At 50.7% G+C, this 17,649-nt stretch overlaps 1 protein-coding gene across 7 annotated transcripts in view; it reads left to right on the forward strand.

Moving 5' to 3' along the window:
* NHSL2 (NHS like 2) overlaps positions 1-17,649 on the forward strand; it is a gene marked incomplete at its 5' end in the record, with an annotated part of 266,811 nt that overhangs the window by 181,797 nt on the left and 67,365 nt on the right. For 2 of the 7 annotated variants that reach the window (XM_082865003.1, XM_082865005.1), the window contains one exon: positions 2,020-2,086. The exons of 3 other annotated variants lie outside the window; for them this stretch is intronic. In XM_082865003.1, coding sequence (XP_082721129.1) covers positions 2,020-2,086 — 67 coding nt within the window. Of the gene's footprint in view, positions 1-2,019; positions 2,087-14,604; positions 14,648-17,649 lie in introns of those variants that run through there. 2 more of the 7 variants (XM_082865004.1, XM_082865006.1) reach the window with 1 other exon arrangement.

The following is a 17,649-nucleotide window of genomic DNA, read 5'->3' on the forward strand; positions in this document are numbered from 1 at the left end:
ATCTATCTCCCCAGCAGTGTCTGCCTCCCTCTGTAGCCTTGTTCTGGCACAGAGGTGGAGCTGAAGGGATGTGTGTGGAATTATTGAAGAAACCTGAACAGACCCTTGACATCTGGGGGCCTGGCAGGAGATATTCCTAGCACAGGTACTATTCCAAATATTTAACAATCTACCCTTTCCCTTTCTGGGTCTGGCCAATTCTTCTTCATCCTTCTCGACCCACTGCAAGAGTTACCTCCTCTGGGAAGCTATCTCCAACCTTTCCAGACCAAAGAAGTTTCTCTTTGGTGTTCCCCCAGCATGTGATCCTTTCCCTGGTATAGCAGTGATCACACTGTACTGTCATGGTCTGTGGATATGTCAGTCACCCCTCCTACATGGTGACTTACACCGCTGTGTCCCCAACATTTAGCACAAGGCCTGCCTGGCCAGAGCAAATCCCTGGAAACTGTTGAAAAAATGACTAAATGACTGAATGGGAGAGTGAGTGGGTGGATGGATGGATGGATGGACGGACAGATGGATCCCACTTTAGACCTCTTGCCCCAAAGTCAGAAAGCTCTGCTTTCTGGGTGGCACAGAGCCCCAAGTCTGCCAGGCTGAGGCTGTAGTTGGACCTGCATCCACAGTGCTCTGTGGCCGTGATTGTGACAGACAGGCTCCCTGTCTCTGTGAGCATGAGTCTGATGACATCAGCGTTGGGCAGTACGACAACTCTGCTAAGTAAGTGAAGTCACTCAAGGCTGTCTGGCTCTGGCAGAGTTGATTCCAGGAGTCATGGCCCTTCCTCGCTGCCAGGCTATTGTGGCTGGAATGAGCTGCTAAGCCAGCACAACCTGCCCCATGTCATTTATCCCGCAGGGCTGCAACGCTTGCAGTGAACAGCTTCGTGTGTGCGTGTGTGCGTGTGTGTGTGTGTGTGTGTGTGTGTGTGTGTGTGTGTGACAGAGAGAGAGAGAGAGGGAGAGAGAGAGAGAGAGAGAGAGAGAGAGAGAGAGAGAGAGAGAGGGAGAGAGAGAGAAAGAGAGGAAGAGGATTTACAGTGGGACTCATGGAAGGAGCCTTCTCATTGGCTGCCAAGGGTCCCGGCTCCTGTCTGTGAATCTCTGGGCTGCCAGCGCTACCCTCCCCTGGGAAGACAAGGCAGGCGAAGGAGGGGAGAGTGGAGTGAGACTTCAGGTGTGTCTGACAAGGAGGCAGGTACACCTAGTGGCCACACTGGGCATGCGAGAGGCATCTGGCTGTGTTCGTTCCCAGTCTGCAGCCTGGCAGCCTCGTGCTCTGCCCAGATTTCCTCAGTCAAGACTGGAGCCCAGAGTCCATTGGCAGCTGTCACTTACAGAACTGGATCCGTCCCCCAGTGGAGCAGGGAACTGTGTCACTTAGAATTCCTGGGTAGCACATTCCTTCACTGGTCCCTGTCACACTCCCAGATTAGGCTCTGTTATTGGCCCCTCGCTCCTGCAAGCTTCTGCAGACAGAGCCGCAAGCTAGCGGCAGCAGAAATGACAGCACTAGGAACAGAGGCAGCCAGGGACGGTGAGGGCTGGCGAGACGGGTCCCCGAGGGCTCCCGTGCTGGCCCCGTCTGCAGAGGCAGATGTGGCGGGGGCCAAACCTCGAGGCTCACTAGGGTTCTCCTGGAACCTGGGCTGCTCAACCTGAGTGGAGCACCAAGCAAGGGGGAGGGGGGAGGGAGGGGAGAGAGAGAGAGAGAAAGGGAGGGAGAGAGGGAGGGAGAGAGGGAGAGAGATAGAGGGAGGCTGAGAGAAGCTCCTAGCAGGCTCTAGTCCAAGTGAGAGCATCAGATCTGGACAATTGTGTGCCAGGGGCACAAGTGGGATTTTGATGAGCCATGTGTGTGAGAAGCAAAGCTGAGGTGATGTAAGCACCTGGGGAGAGCACAGGCAGAGGAGGAGGAGGAGGGGGGAGGAGGGGGAGGAGGAGAGGAGGAGGAGGAAAGGAGGATGAGGAGGAGGCGGCGGCGGCAGCCACGGGGCGGCTGCCAGTCCAGAACAGAATGATGGGCAACTCTCACCACAAGCAACAGAGGAGTAAGAGCCAAAGCAGGATGCATTCAGCAACAGGTACTCTCTTCCCTTCCCTCCTTTTTCCGGGGCCCCTCCAACCAGGGCCTCCCCAGCTGCAGCCGCGCGGGGGGCCCCTGACCCTTGGTGTGACTTTCAGGGGCTGGCAGGGGCGGCGAGAGAGCCGAGGGAGATGCCGGTGAACTCCCAGCTCCCTTGCCTCTCCGCGCCAGCCTGAATTGCATAAGTCAGAGCTCCCCGAGCTGGTAGGGGCCGGCCTCTTCGTCAGCAACCCCATGTAGCCTCTGGAGGGTAGCTGGAGCGTCAGGGAAGTGAGCAACGTGCTGTGGACTGAAGTTTATTGCTAGGACTGTGCTTTCTGTCTGCATCAGTAGGCAGAGACCTGGAACCATGCATGGCTTATCCTTTATGAGCCTCCTTTGTTATTCAAACCTTCATCTCCCCCCGCGGCCCCCACCCCCGCCCCGTACACCTACACCTCTCCTGGCTCTACCTCCTATGCTGCATGCACGGAATGATCCAGATGAATCTGTTTCTTGCTGTGTAATGCCCTGCCCCCACCTTCTGCCCCAGCCCCGGCAGGGAGCTCTCCTCACCACAAGGGCGAGAGAGCCATGCCAGCTTTGAGCTTGTTGCCTTCCTACCCTGGGCGTGACCTGCTTCGCCCCTGGGCCCTCTCCAAACAAAGACTCAAGGGTGCTGGCATAGCTCCCCCCAACAACCCCCCTCCTGGATGCTAACAGTGTGGAAATCAGGGACACAGGATCTGGAGACAACTTTTCCTAGCCCGCCATCCCAGGCAGTGCAAGAGCAACGTGGACGCAACTTCTCTTGTCCCGTTCACCCCCCACCAACTCTTTTCCCTCCTGCTTTTCCTTGGTCACTGGGAAGCACCTTCCACTGCTGCTTCAGATCAGGCTGCATGCACTAGGGTCAGGGGTACCTTCCCTGCCCTCCTCCCTCTGTCTTGACGGTGCCCCCTCCTCTCCCTTCTCAGTATCCCTCCTCACAGAGAAGCCAGTGGTTTTCATCTGTACCTGTTGGGGAGGCCCTCAACTACCATTCAGGCCAGCGGGAAGGAAGAAAAAGTTTTCGCTAAATTTAATTCAAGTTTACCATAAGAAAGCAACAAATAGATAGGTGTCTTGCTGAAAATCTGCCATGCTCAGGCCCAGAGGGTTGCCTCTGCCTTTTCCTGGGGACTCAGCTGGCCGTCTGGTTGAGGGAGTTGTCCAGGGCCAGCCAGTCCTAGGGGCAGCCCTAAAACGGGAGTCTTGCAGGGTGTGGTGAGGAGGGAAGCTACAAAACAAGTGACTTGGGATGTGCTGCCAGGCAGGGTGACTGCCACGGGGGCCTGCCTGTCAGAGCAGGTCCTGGTTTGGCCTCCTGGATGGGCTGAACTGGGGACCCTGTGGTGGAATGAGCCAACGGCAAAGGTTCTGGGCATTGAAGTTTCTTTGGAATCTTCTGGGGACACACTCTTCTAAGGACACCGCTAAGTGAATGGCCCAACCGCCACCTCCTGCTTCTCTGCCACAGAGCTGGAGGCTCAGGACCTGCTGGTATTAAATGGAGATGCCTTGTACAGGCCAGTACAGGAGCTTGAGGGTAACTTCCCACATAACTGCTGGTGCTACAGCTTGGGACAGTTACTGGCTGCCATTTCATCTCTTAAAAATTGCTCTGCATCTTCAGTGGCAGCTCCAATCCAGGATCATCCTGGAGGCAGTAGCTATGGGAGTAGCTTCTGGCTGCCTGAGGAGGTGGTCTCATGACCACTTCTCCCCCCACCCCTCACTCTACCTCCCGCCCCGCTTCACCTCCTGGCTCTTGCCTTCCCCAGCACTGTACCTTCACCCTCAGCATCCCTAGGCAGTCCCAGAAGCCTTGGTTGAACATTCATGCCCACTGGGCTAACTAGAGAAAGCCTGGTTAGCCTCCTAGCCCCAGGCTGCCCACAGACTGGTCAAGGAGAGGAGGGAAGCACAGGAGAAAGTTGGCTAGTGGCCTAAGGAAGGAAGCAAGGCCCTGGCCATGGGAGGCGGTTTGTCCTCAGGTCATGAGGAAAGGCTTTGTGGAGAAAGAAAGTACCACTTCCATTGCCCACCCTTACTGCAAATTCCTTTCCTCAGAGCGCTGTCTCAGCCTGTGTCTCCTCCTACTCTGCACCCTCTCCCCTGGCGGTCAAGGCCACACCCAGAGACCACCTCCAGAGGCTTGGCCTCCAAATCTCTACCTCCAGCTCAAACTAACATAGTCAACTGCTCCATCTCCACCTGAATATCACACGAGGACCTCACACTCAGCTGAGCACATCTTCTTGTACCGCCGTCTGCCCCTGCAGAGAAGCCCCCCTTTCTCTTTTCCATTTTCTCTTGGTGACACCACCATCTCTCCAGGAACCCAAACTAGAAACCTGGGAGTCATCTTCTCTTTCTCCCTCACCTCACACTTACACTTTTCACTCATCCACCCACCCATCCATCCATTCATTCAACAAATCTTTATTGTTGAGTCTTCCTCTGAGACCTGGCAGCCCCTCCTCTTATCCCAGTGTCAATGTCTGAGTCCAGGCCTTTGTTATCTCTGGCCCGTTCCAGAACTAGGCTCCCTGCCTCCATATTTGCCCTTCTCCTGGCCGTGCATAGCACAGCCCCCAGAATGAGCTTCCCCTGCACTCCCCTGCTATGAAGCCAAGCCTTGCTAATTTGCAGAAGGGAGATCAGGATTGCACCCAACATGTACCCTGCATGTCCCAGGTGGCCCAGAGAATCATTTGCAGGTGGTATAGACAAAACTTTTTTTCACCTTTCAGAGTTCTGGATATATTTTAATGTGTATTAGGAAAAAATATAACTAGCAAATCCAACCTGTGGTTTCTCATATATTTTTTATTAGGGCAAGATTAAGTGTTTTTAAAGTGAACCTTTTTTAATAAAATGGCTAAGTAAATAGTAGTATAGGTGCATTGAAAAATTTGAGAATGTAAAACAGGATTGCCTAAGGTTTGGGAAGCACCAGTTTCTAGGGTAAATTATATGTTCCTTAGCACAACTTAGAGACCTTCCATGATTGGACCCCACCTACTTCTCTGGCCTTACCTCCTGTCACTTCCTGTTGAACTTGATGATCCAGCCATCTTGAATAACTTGTGGTTTCCCAAATACAACATGCCCATTCAACACGTCCATGCTTTCACAAGTGCACTTTCCTCTGTCTGGACCCCTGCCTCTAACCACCTATCTTCTCTTGGCAATTTCCTAGTCATCCTTCAAAACCCTGATTGGGTGTCACCTCTTCTTTAAAGCCTTACCTGACCGACCTCCTTCCTCCATACAAAATTAATTAACAGAGTTCATCTTTCCCTCCTCTGTACTAATTTGGGAACTTGTACATAATTTTATCGTTGCTGGCATTGTCTTTTTTTTTTCAATGTGCTTTTCATCTGTCTCTTAAAAAATAAAAAAATAAAAAATAAATACTTTTAAGAGCAGTTTTAGGTTCACAGAAAAATTTAAGAGAAGGTATAGAGATTTCCCATATCCCCCCTACCCCCGCACATGCATAGTCTCCTGCATGATCAGCATCCCCCACCAGAGTGGTACATTTGTTATAATTGATGAACCTACACTGACACATCATAATCACCCAAAGTCCATAGTTTACATTACGGTTCACTCTTGGTGTTGTACATTCTATGGGTTTGGACAAATGTATAATGACATGTATCCATCGTTATGGTATCATACAGAGTATTTTCACTGCCCTAAAAGTGCTCCGTGCTCCACCTCCATCTCCCCTCCACCACCACCACCGCCAATCATTCTAGCAACCACTGATCACTATAATATTAACATAGCTTTGACTTTTCCAGAATGTCATATAGTTGGAATCATGCAGTATGTAGCCTTTTCAGATTGGTTTCCTTCAGGCATTGTCATTTTTATGGTTGTTATTACATGCTTATCTGCCCTAGTAAAATGTGAGCTTTTCTAAGGCAAGGGCTAAAATTTGTTTACCGGAGGGTGGAGAAAAGCTGTTGACCGGGCCTTGGAAGGCTTGGGTTCTCATCTCTCTTGCCTGTGAGCCAGCAGGGTGATCTTAGGCAAGTCATTCACCTCTGTTACCTCCATCCTTCAGCTATAAAAGCTATAAATCCTTAAAGGTGATCCTTAGCACACACACACCCCACCCCACCCCTGCCAAGGGGGCTTGGGAAGATGTGGTGTGAGATGCTAGGAAGCTTTTAGAAAGTTGGGATTGCTTTTCAAATGAAACAAGTGATTATGATTGCAGATGGGGGAACACCATGGGTCTTTCCCTGAGAATGGAAGCAGAAGTGAGCTTGGCATGTGTGGGGGACCGTGGGGAGCAGCCAGTGCAGCTACAAAGCAGGTGGAGGTGGGGGGTGGGGGCAGGGTAGTCACAGTGTGTGGAAGCCCAACATGACCATGGAGCATAGGTTGCTTTGACCCTGGAAAGACTTGTCTACCAGGCTCGTGAGTTGGAATTGATTTCTCATCAACTTTCACACCCCCTTTCACCTCTTGAGTAAGTGTAGCCCTGTTGCCCTGTGAATCTGTATGGGGTGAGGGAAGATACATGGTAGTGCCACCCTAACTACACAGCATGTGCATACCTGTGCACATATGAACCATCTATGTGAACCAGTATCCCACAGAGAAGAGACAGGGAACCAATATCACACACCTACTGTATGCCAGCACTTTTTTTTTTTTTTTTTTTTTTTTTTGCGGTACACGGGCCTCTCACTGTTGTGGCCTCTCCCGTTGCGGAGCACGGGCTCCGGACGCGCATGCTCAGCGGCCATGGCTTACGGGCCCAGCCGCTCCGCGGCTTGTGGAATCTTCCCGGACCGGGGCACGAACCCGTGTCGCCTGCATTGGCAGGCGGACTCTCAACCACTGTGCCACCAGGGAAGCCCTGCCAGCACTTTTTAAAATTGAAGTATGGTTGATTTACAATGTTGTGTTAATTACTGCTGTACAGCAAAGTGATTCAGTTATACATATATATGCATTCTTTTTTAATATTATTTTCCATTATGGTTTATCATAAGATACTGAATATAGTTCTCTGTGCTCTACAGTAGGACCTTGTTGTTTATCCATCCTGTATATAAATGCCAGCACATTTCATCCACAACTTTACTTAACCCTCAGAACAACCTCCAGGCAGGGAGTGGGTTTTTTTGGGGGGTGGGGGAATTGTTTTTGGAAAACGATAGAGAAACGTTTTATTTATTTTAATAATTAGCACATATTGCATTCAACTTCCCATTAGTATAGCTCCTATTTGTTCTGTGAAACAGTTTTCAAAAATGGTTTGCCTGGAGGTGAGATGACCAAGTCACAGTCTTGGACTTGATGAATCTCTCCTGGTAAATGATCCACACCAATTTTCACTGCTCCCTTCCCCCCACCACCCCCACTCCCCTCCTTCTCCATGTACCCCTCGCTTCCCATCTGCCCCCTTCTCCCCTTCTCTCCCAGAATGCCCCTGACCTGTACCTGCTGGGGGTAACCTCTGCTCATGGGTAGTCTTGTCTGTGCTGGTCAGGCAGGGACTTTGGATTTGAGGCCAAGTCTGTCTGACTATCAAGCTTGTGCCCATTGTGCCATGCCACGTGCTTTTCAGCATCTTTGCATCTGTGACAGGAGTTAGTAACCCTGGGGACCAGGTATGGTGAAAGGAGGGTTCTATGGTTCTGTGCTGTTAGGGCTAGCAGATCTCTACAGCAACAAGGACTGCAATTCCCAGCCTTGTAGAAGTCCCACAATATGTGTGTCTGATGACACGTTTGTGTTGTTGGAATAATTGAACTCATTTGAGGCTCCATGTTGGGTCCAGAAGCTAGAGCTGAGGATTCCTGAGATAGTGAGAAAGTGGAGGATTCTTGAATTTAAGCCCAAACCAGGTGTTGAGAGGGGCTTCCGAAGCAGAGACAACTGGTATCATGCTTCTTTCCAACCCCTCTCCACCTCACCAAGCAGCCACGCCGGCACTGTAAGCAAGGTGATCTGTGCTTCAAGATGAAAATGAGTCCACCATTCTCTCCTCTGTACCTAAACACAATGAAATCATCTCATTGCGTTTGCCAGGCATTTTCAGAGTTGACCTGGCCCTTTCATAGTCTCAAGCTTATGGAACTCTCACAATCCTCGATTTCAGTATGATGGATGCTGAAGTGGCAGAGACTTATAAGGGAATCAAGTGATGTCTATCCCCCTGGGGACCTTCTTCCCAAAGGCATAATTCCTAAGCCAACTTAATGAGCCCATTGGAAGGTATGGAGGAAGTTGAAACCCTAGGCCACCAAACAAAATATTTCCTGGTGCTCCTCACCTCCCACAGCTGAGAGACATGTTGAAGGTAGAGGCATGGGCCCAGGGCTTGAGGCCAATCGTGATACTCCCACATTCCTTGGGCCAGAACTAGAAGGAAGCAAAAAGCGGGTATAAAAAAAGTACAGTGACCACCCTACTGTCAAATAGTAGGGGAATGGCTAAGTGAACCTGATGCAGCCAACCTCACTGAAGTGAGGTGGAGCCACTAAAGAGCTAATTGTGAAGATAGTTTAGCAACACAGACAATGCTCTTAGTAAAGTACAACATACAAAAAGCACGATACCAAATTTTATCTAGGCTGAGCTTTACAAACCCTGCAAAAAAGCATGTCTACACATGAGCGAGGGCTGGAAGGGAATTTGTGGAAAAAGCAAAACTAGATTTATTGTGGGTGGCAGGCTTATTGGTGAATTTTTCTTTTCCCTTAGACTTCCATTAATGTTGTTATAATGTTTGTGCAAAGAAAAATAGAAACCATTAACATATAGAACAGTTTCCCTGACAAATCATTCTGTCAAACTGAGAGACCAAATCATATCACATCCCTGAGCCAGCAAATATACTTGAAAGATATAAATGCAAAAGTTGGTGTCTCTTTTTATGGAGAGAAGCAGCCACAGGGAACGTGGAAATGTGTGGATTTAGTGTGGGAAACCTCAGGTTCGAATCCAAGCTCTGACCCTTGCTTAGGGTCTTTGGAGGAAGTTATTTTACTCCTGTAGCCTCAGTTTCTTCATCTGTCACGAGAGGATAATGATAATCACCACCACCACTTTACAGGGCTGTGGTGAGGAGAAAATGGCACAGGATGTTTTAAAGGGCTTTTTGTGTGAGGTGTAAAAATGCCACACAGTGTAAAGCCTCATCATGGTAGAGATACAAAGACTTGGAAACAAAAGTAATAGGTACTGTTTGCCACTGTCCCACCTCACTTGACAACAAAGCCAGGCTGGGCCTGTGCTGCTGGGTAGTTTCAGGTATCTTCTCTGATTGCAGGATGCCATTGAAATTTGATTAAGCAAGTGAAGCTTTCTGGTTTTACCTACGGTTGGGGAATAACTGGGACAATGTTGTAGATTCTTCTCCTCTAAAATGCTTAAAATTCGTGGAGAGATTAGAATCATTGATACAAAACATGGCGAAGAGTTCCACAGCTGCTTGGATTCTCAGCCAGACTTGGCCACGTACTAGCTGTAGGCCTTTAGGCAAGTGACCTAAGCTCTCGGAGTCTCCGTTGCCTCCTTGGTCTGGTAGGATTCATAGTGTCTACCTCATAGAGTGGTTGTGAGGATGAAACCAGGTGCTGCGTGCAAAGCCCCTGGCACATGGTAAGCAAGGAGCATGGGTGTGCTGCCATCATTCCTGCCTAAAACTGTCAGAGTAGGAAGGGACTCTAGGGATCACCTGATTCTGAGCTTCTCAACAGGTGCCAAGAGGGGTGTGGAGGGAGTCCTGGGGGAGCACAGTGTGTATATATTATGATTTTTGCATGTCAATGTTAAAAAGTGTTCCGTGGGAAAAGTAGACATTTTGTCTATCATGGTGGGACCCAGGTATTTTAAAAGGTGAGATATGCTTTTGGAAACCACTTATCTCCCACAAACCTTTCATTTTATAGACCCACACAAGTGCGGTGCTGTGCCCACAGTTACCTAGCTACAGAGATGAGATTGATGTGGGTCACAGTCCAGCTGCTCTCCACCCCGGCTCCCCCCACCCACCGCTGTTACCAGTGCCCAAGAGATGTCCTTGTGGCCTCTGGGATTTCCTCATCACTCTGGTGGAGACACGCTATGCCACATTGGCCATGTGACCAAACTGGGAGAAAACAGACAAGGCTCTGACATGGAGAAGAGGCAAAAACGATGCTTGAGATGACAAGGAAAGATGTCCCTGGAAGGGGGTCCTGCATGCTGACAGGTCAGCTCTGCATCAGTCCTGGGTAGTGCTTCCAAACAATCTGGGCTGACATGGCCTCCTAAGTGCCATCTGCATCCCTGTCGAGTAAATGGTCTTTGATGAAACCTTCATCTCTCCCAGCAGCAGATTTTCTATTTAACAGTCTCCTGTCAAATTCTCCAAGAGCACACATGGAGGGCTGTGGGGTCCCAGAAGCGGGATGAGGCTCCCAATTGCTCCCTGCCATCCGAGTGGAGTGTGTTCTCTGCCTCTAGTTTCTGGCATTGGGGAAGGTGGCACCTCTGTGAATTCCTTTTGTGGAATTTGTAGACCTGGAGGTTGGGGGTGAGGCAGGGGGGCACGGTTTGCTGGTTAGCCCCGTTAGGCTTGCCTTGGAGATGTGCCCCTCTCCTGTGCCACACAGGAGGTAAAAGGCACATACCATGTCTAGCATACCGCTCCTTTGAAATATTCTTACCCATCCAGCAGCCTGAAACCTTGCTCTTGCTTTGGGGACTTGGCTTGGGGGCCTGGCTTCTGGGGTTTCTGACTTTCGTGGCTTAGCTCCTCTCACTTCTGCCCTTACTTTTGTTGCGGAACACAGATGCTTACCCCATCTCCTTTTCCAGACTCTTGACTACCCCTGCCTCTGTACCATGGCTGTCCTCCTGGACATCTACCCCAAACTTTGGTTCTGTCACCAGCTTCTTTGGATGCTTCAGGGCCTGGCTCAGGGGACAGGAGATGTCTACACAAGGTAAAGGGCAAAAGGGGAAAGTTTGAGATCTCTTTCAGTGGCCGCCCAAGCCAGAGTCCTGATCCAGAGAGCCCAAGGTCACACTGCTTGTTCTGAGGATGAAGACAGCCCCTTTCCCCACCATCATCAGGCCTCCAACGCCCCCAAAATGAAGTCTGCGTTGTGGAAACTGACACACACCGATCATTTCTCCACCCAGGGACAATAGTTTGCTCTGATTCCAGCCAGAGGAACTCAGAAACATGAGTTGAGAAACAAAAGGCAGATATCGGCTGAGACTCTAGCTGTGGAGTCTTCCCACTCCAAACAATGTGGCTCTGCTCATGCGTGGTGGTGGTTCCTATCACAGCAACAGCAGCCAGCTCCAGCCTAGAGGAGCCCAGGTGAGAAGCAGCCTGTGCAAGGCAGGCCAAGGATGACAGGTGATGGGAGACCAAGCCGAGGGCAGGACCACCACCATTTTTGAAGGGAGGCTCTCCTGAGCCTTAGGTGGACTTCCAGGAGAGACAGTAGAAGACACGGGCCAGCCCCAGCATAGTTTCTATCAAACTAGGCAGCATCCTGAGCACTTTGCAGACATTAACTCATTTGATCCACACGACAACCTGATGGTATAGGTACTTTTATTATCTTTTAAGGGGATGTATAGTTTAGAAACTGTAGATTATATAACTAATCTATAGATTAGAAACTGAGGCTCAGAGAGGGTAAGTAACTTGTCCAAGGGCGCACAAGTGAGACTGGGATTCAAGTCCAGGCAGTAGGGCTCCCAAGTCTGTCTTCTTAACTACTCTGCTAAGCTGCCAACATAGGGGAGCTAAGAGAGTCAGGCCACTTTCCCCTCTACCTACTAACTGGGCTAAGACTGGACTTCAGTCTCTACCAAGAACTAGTGTGATGATTCTCAGCCTGGGGAGATTTAAAACACTATCAACTCCTGGGCACCACCCCTGAGAAATTCTGGTTTAATTGGTCTGAGATGAAGTCCAGCCTTCAGGGGGTGTGGAGGGTAGGATGAGAGGCAATTTTGATGGAAGCTCCTCGACTTAAAAACACACAGCATGGGCTTCCCTGGCGGCGCGGTGGTTAAGAATACACCTGCCGGGCTTCCCTGGTGGCGCAGTGGTTGAGAGTCCGCCTGCTGATGCAGGGAACACGGGTTCGTGCCCCGGTCCGGGAAGATCCCACATGCCGCGGAGCGGCTGGGACTGTGAGCCATGGCCGCTGAGCCTGCGCGTCCACAACGGGAGAGGCCACAACAGTAAGAGGCCCGTGTACCACAAAAAAAAAAAAAAAAAAAAAAAAAGAATACGCCTGTCAATGCAGGGGACATGGGTTCGAGCCCTGGTCTGGGAAGATCCCACATGCCACGGAGCAGCTAAGCCCATGCGCCACAACTACTTAGCCTGCTCTCTAGAGCCCGTGAGCCACAACTACTGAGCCCACGTGCCACAACTACTGAAGCCCGTGTGCCTGGAGCCCATGCTCCACAATAAGAGAAGCCACCGCAATGAGAAGCCCATGCAACGCAACGAAGGGTAGCTCCCCTCGCCGCAACTAGAGAAAGCCCACACACAGCAATGAGGACCGAATGCAGCCAAAAATAAATAAAATTAAAATAAATAAATTTATTTTAAAAACCCAGCAATCTTGACACAAAAATAATAAACGAACATATATATCTATATATAACACACACACACACACACACACACACACACACACACAGTATCTCTCCCATCTTGACAAACATCTAACTCCCAGCCGTAGCTCTGCCTCTCCCTCTAACTATGGCTCTCTTTCCTCTCTAACCACAGCCAGACTCCCTGAGGGGTCTCCCCTTCCCTGCCGTTTCCCTCCCTAACCTGTTTTCATCTGGCCTCTGGGAGCTGGCCTTGCCAAGCTACCCTTTTGGTGTTGCAACAGTGCATGTTCACTGCTTAGTCCTCAGCCTACTTAAATTCTTGAATGCAGTTGATGATGTCAATAGGTCCTTGCTCCTAGAAGCTAACCTTCTCCCAACCTTGGGGGCATAACCCATCGTCTTTGCCTGGAAATTTCATGTCAGTCTTTTTAGATGGGTTTTTGTCCCAAGCCACACAAATATGTTCTGAGGGTGGGGCCTCCAGAGACCCACAGCCCTGCCTTCGAGGAGTTGAGAGTTTTGTCAGCACAAGAGGGGCTCAGCGTCCTTGTACTTGAGGCAACAAGGTGGCTTCTCCAGTGGAGGCCCCCAGCTCCCTCCCTCAAGCTGCTTCCCTGTCTCTTTGCACCTCTGGCAAAAATGGGAAAGAGAACAAAGCTCCGGCTAGGTCTTCACTCTGTGAGCAAGAACCCATGATGCCTCTCTTCCAGTTAAAAGCCGGTTACTGGGACAGGGCGCCGTCCGTCCGCCTGTGCTCTTTTTGCCAGGTATGGTCATGGAGTCCCTCTGCAATGAGCTTCTGGCACGCATGGCTCATTTCCCAGGACCTTGTCTTTCTAAGCACACAGAAACAAATGTGAACAAGATATGTTTTAAAGCCAGCCATTCTCTCCTACTTTGTGTCCTGGGAAATAGGCTTTGCTAGAATTTGCAACGCTGATTCTAGAATGCTGGCAGGGTGGAGGTGGGAGAAGCAGTGAAGAAGGGCAGCAGGGTTCTCCACTTGATGCTATGGAGAGCAAAGTTGGACTCTGAGTCTCACTATTCTCTGGCTGTCGGACCTTGTGAAAGCCCCTTTCCCTCTTGGAGCCTCAGTTTCCTCCCCAGTTACTGGGGCTCATAATCATTAGCTCCTCTGTCTGTGGCGAGGATGCTGGGACATGACCCTTATGTGCTGGAGGCGTGATCCCCTGCCAGAGTAGGCACTCGCTAGGAGTTGGGGAAACTGAATTGAATTGGGTTCGGCCATAGTGCACAGCCTTGTTCCAGGCCAAGAGAGAAAGTGTGTGTGTGCAAGAGGCTTGCAAAAAACAAGGCCTATCTCTGCACGTTTCTCCTCTGGGAAGGAAGGGGCCCGCACGGTGACAATAGACCAGGGGCGCTGACTCAGACAGCCAGTTCCTGCTCATTTCCCCTCACTGTAGGACAGCAGCCGAGCGGGAGGTCAGCCCTCTGTGTGGCTCTGATTCGGGCTTTTGGCCGAGAACCTTTCCTAGAGAAAGACAAGACCAACTCACAGACAGGTCTCGCTGTGACGGGACGGACTGGACCACTGTGGCTGTGGGCAGGCAAGTGGGGGCAGCGGGGAGTGGAAAAGGAGAGAGAGGAAACTCTTTGAATCCTGCTTCGCTTTCCCTGGGCTGGGCAGCCTGGGAACAACTTTACGGGCAACAGAGCATGTGACCGATAGGGCCAAACTGACCCAGCCAGGGTGCTGGGAAACGGGGTTCAGGAAGAGTCCCTGGGTGTCCGCTGAGGAGCCTGGGGACGGGGTTCAGAACAGCGTGGAGCCCCTCGGCTCCCTGCCCTCAGTGTGGGCTCACCACACGCTTCTCCCTTGCATGAGGAGTTGCTGGATGTGGAGTCTTGGTCGTCCATACCGCTAGGATGGAGAGAGCCGAGGCTATCACCCTCTTCTGGAGCCGGGGAGGTGAGTCGGAGGAGGAGCAGGGTCGCATGCTCAGCAGAGGGGGCGTGGGGAGGAATCGGGGCTCGCTGAGGGGGAGGGTCGTGCACTCAGAGCTGTCCTGAGGCAGCCTGGGCCTCTTGGGGGGAAGATGGGTTCCTTTAGTGCTAGAGGCATGCGAGGAGGGGCAGGTAACCGCTTGGCAGAGGGGCTATAAAAGGAATTCAAATTTGGGTGGCTCTGGAGGAGGAGAGGGTGGATGTGATCACATCCCAACCCTGATAATCTGGGATTCTAGAGGGATAAGAAAAGTGACTGAAGAATTATAAGTGTATGTGTCAGAAATACTACCTCTCATTTTCTATAAATCGACTTAACATGCTCTCTGAAGCCTTGACCCTTGCATTGTGGAAAATGCCTTTTCAGTCAATCTCGGGGCTTTACCCACCTCCTGGAGTCCTGCTAAAATGCTGGGTTTTTTGCACTACCAAAGGATGCGGATGGGAGGGGGCAGGAAAGGGGTGCCTATCACTGGTCATCTGTCAACACAGGTTACTGCCAAGGGACCAAGTGCTTTCTAAGCGTAGTTCAAGCCAGACCTCCTGGCAGTAGGGTGGAATCAAGTTCAGGGTCCTGAGCCACACCAGGGGACCCCTCTTTGGTTTGTGTGAAGAAGATGTTGCCTGCCCTTGACAATGTACTGGAAGCTCTAGTTACGGCCGCAGAGGTAGCTGGCAGGAACAAGGGCTGGTCCTCTGTGGTAGGCTCAAAAGGAGTTTATGAGCTAAAGGAGTTTGAAAAGCAGAGTGATGGCACTGAGAACTGAATACTGTGAGGACTACGTGCTGTTTGACATGGAGAAGAAGCAGAGGAAAGTGGTCTTTGGTCTTCAGGTCTTTGAGGGTCTGTCACAGGGTGAAGGGAATAGATGGGGGCTGAGGGAGGCTCAGGAGGCAGAGCTGTGTGACCTGTGGACAAGGAGGAACCCTCTAACAGACTCTCCATGGGCTGCCTTACAAAGGAGTGAGGAGTCTGGGTGTCTTTGGGAAGTAACAGAGCGAGCCCTAGAGAAGACAAGGGCAAGTGAGAGCTGGTCTTCTTCTTCCAAGGAGGGAGGGGTGGAGGGAGGAAAGCACCAGGGGCACCTGGCCTGCAGGGCCGGCCCCATCCTGCACTGGGTTCTCTCCTCCCATTCCTCTGGTCCAGCACTCCCATCTCCCTCCCTGCTGCTGGGCTCCCTGCTTCCACTCTTGCCCCTCTCCAACCCATTCTCCACTCAGCAACCAGAGTGAGACCTTATAAAACAGCCCCGGCTGCTAAAAATCTTCCAGTGGCCGCCCACCGCCCACTGGTGCAAGTCCAGATTTATTTCTCTTCTCTATTGCCTCCTTTCTACTCTCTAAAAACAGAGCAGAGATAAGATCGTTTCTCACTCTAACGCAACTCTGACATTTCATAAATCTATGTCCTAGACAGCTGGAAAGGGCTATATTTAACCTTCCGCCTTGTAGTTTATAATGGAGGGACTTGCTTAAGGCACTGCCTTCTAACGCCGCCACAGGAGCCTAGAGCCTTTTCTTTGTTCTCTGCGAAGCCACAGCCAGCCTTTCCCTCCAGCGGGTGCAGGCCACTTGCCCCAGAGCACCCACCATCCCCTCTGTCTTTCGGTGAGAGAGGTCCCCGTCCCAACCCCTGCAGTGTGCCCCCTCAGCTTTCTTATCTGCAAATACCTGAAAGACTGCTTATGAACTCCATAGCCCAATAAGTGGGACAGCAGGTGAGCACAAGAATAGATCAGAGGACAGCTGCAAGGGGTGAGCTGGGCTAAGGGAGGGAGCCAGGAGAGAAGAAAATGTCTTGTCAGGGGTCTGGTTGTGGCCATAGAAGGGGGAAAGGGAGTAATGCTGAGTAATGTGCTGGACCCCGTATATGATACTTTGCATACATTGCCTTGTGCGATCCTCACAGCATTCCTAGGAGGTAGGTGCTAATAGTACCCACGTCATCTCCAGAGAGTGGATGGGCTCAGAGCAGTTCAGTGACTTTACCCAAAGTCAGACACAGCTAGAAAGTGACAGAACCGGGATTGAGCCCAGGCCTGTCAAACTCCAAAGCCCGATGGTGAACAGTATGGAGGTTCCTTAAAAAACTAAAAATAGAATTACCATATGACCCAGCAATCCCACTACTGGGCATATACCCAGAGAAAACCATAATTCAAAAAGACACATGCATCCCAATGTTCATTGTGGCACTATTTACAATAGCCAGGTCATTGAAGCAACCTAAATGCCCATTGACAGACGAACGGATAAAGAAGATGTGGTACATATATACAATGCAATATTACGCAGCCATAAAAAGGAACGAAATTGGGTCATTTGTAGAGACGTGGATGGATCTAGAGGCTGTCATACAGAGTGAAGTAAGTCAGAAAGAGAAGAACAAATATCGTATATTAACGCATATATGTGGAACCTAGGAAAATGGTACAGACGAACCAGTTTGCAGGGCAGAAATAGAGACGCAGATGTAGAGAACAAACATATGGACACCAAGGGGGGAAAGTGGCGGGGGGCTGGTGGTGGGATGAATTGGGAGATTTGGATTGACATATATACACTAATATGCATAAAATAGATAACTAATAAGAACCTGCTGTATGCAAAAATAAATAAAATAAAATAAAATTCAAAAAAAAGAAAGCCCGGTGGCTTTGCCCAGTCCCGGGACACCTCTGGCTGTGTCGGTACTGCCCTTTGGGGCAGTTCTCCCTCATTTCTTTGGGTATCTTTTGCAAATGCTTGAGCCCCTTGCAGGCTCTGTCCACACTGCCCACTACGCAGGCCCCAGGCCCACCTCAACTTCTGCCCCTAGCTGTGGAGCCCAGCCCAGGAGGTCTTTTGATGGTGCCCCCGTGCTCTCAGGCCTGATGGGCTGACTTCCCCCTATCTCTGCTTCCACATTCTGTTCTCTTCTGCCTCACAGACAGCAGCTACTAGGACCAGGATCTCAAACAATAGGCT

Source organism: Leucopleurus acutus (assembly GCF_964270905.1).
Source record: "Leucopleurus acutus genome assembly, chromosome: X".
NCBI classification, from domain to species: Eukaryota; Metazoa; Chordata; class Mammalia; order Artiodactyla; family Delphinidae; genus Leucopleurus; species Leucopleurus acutus.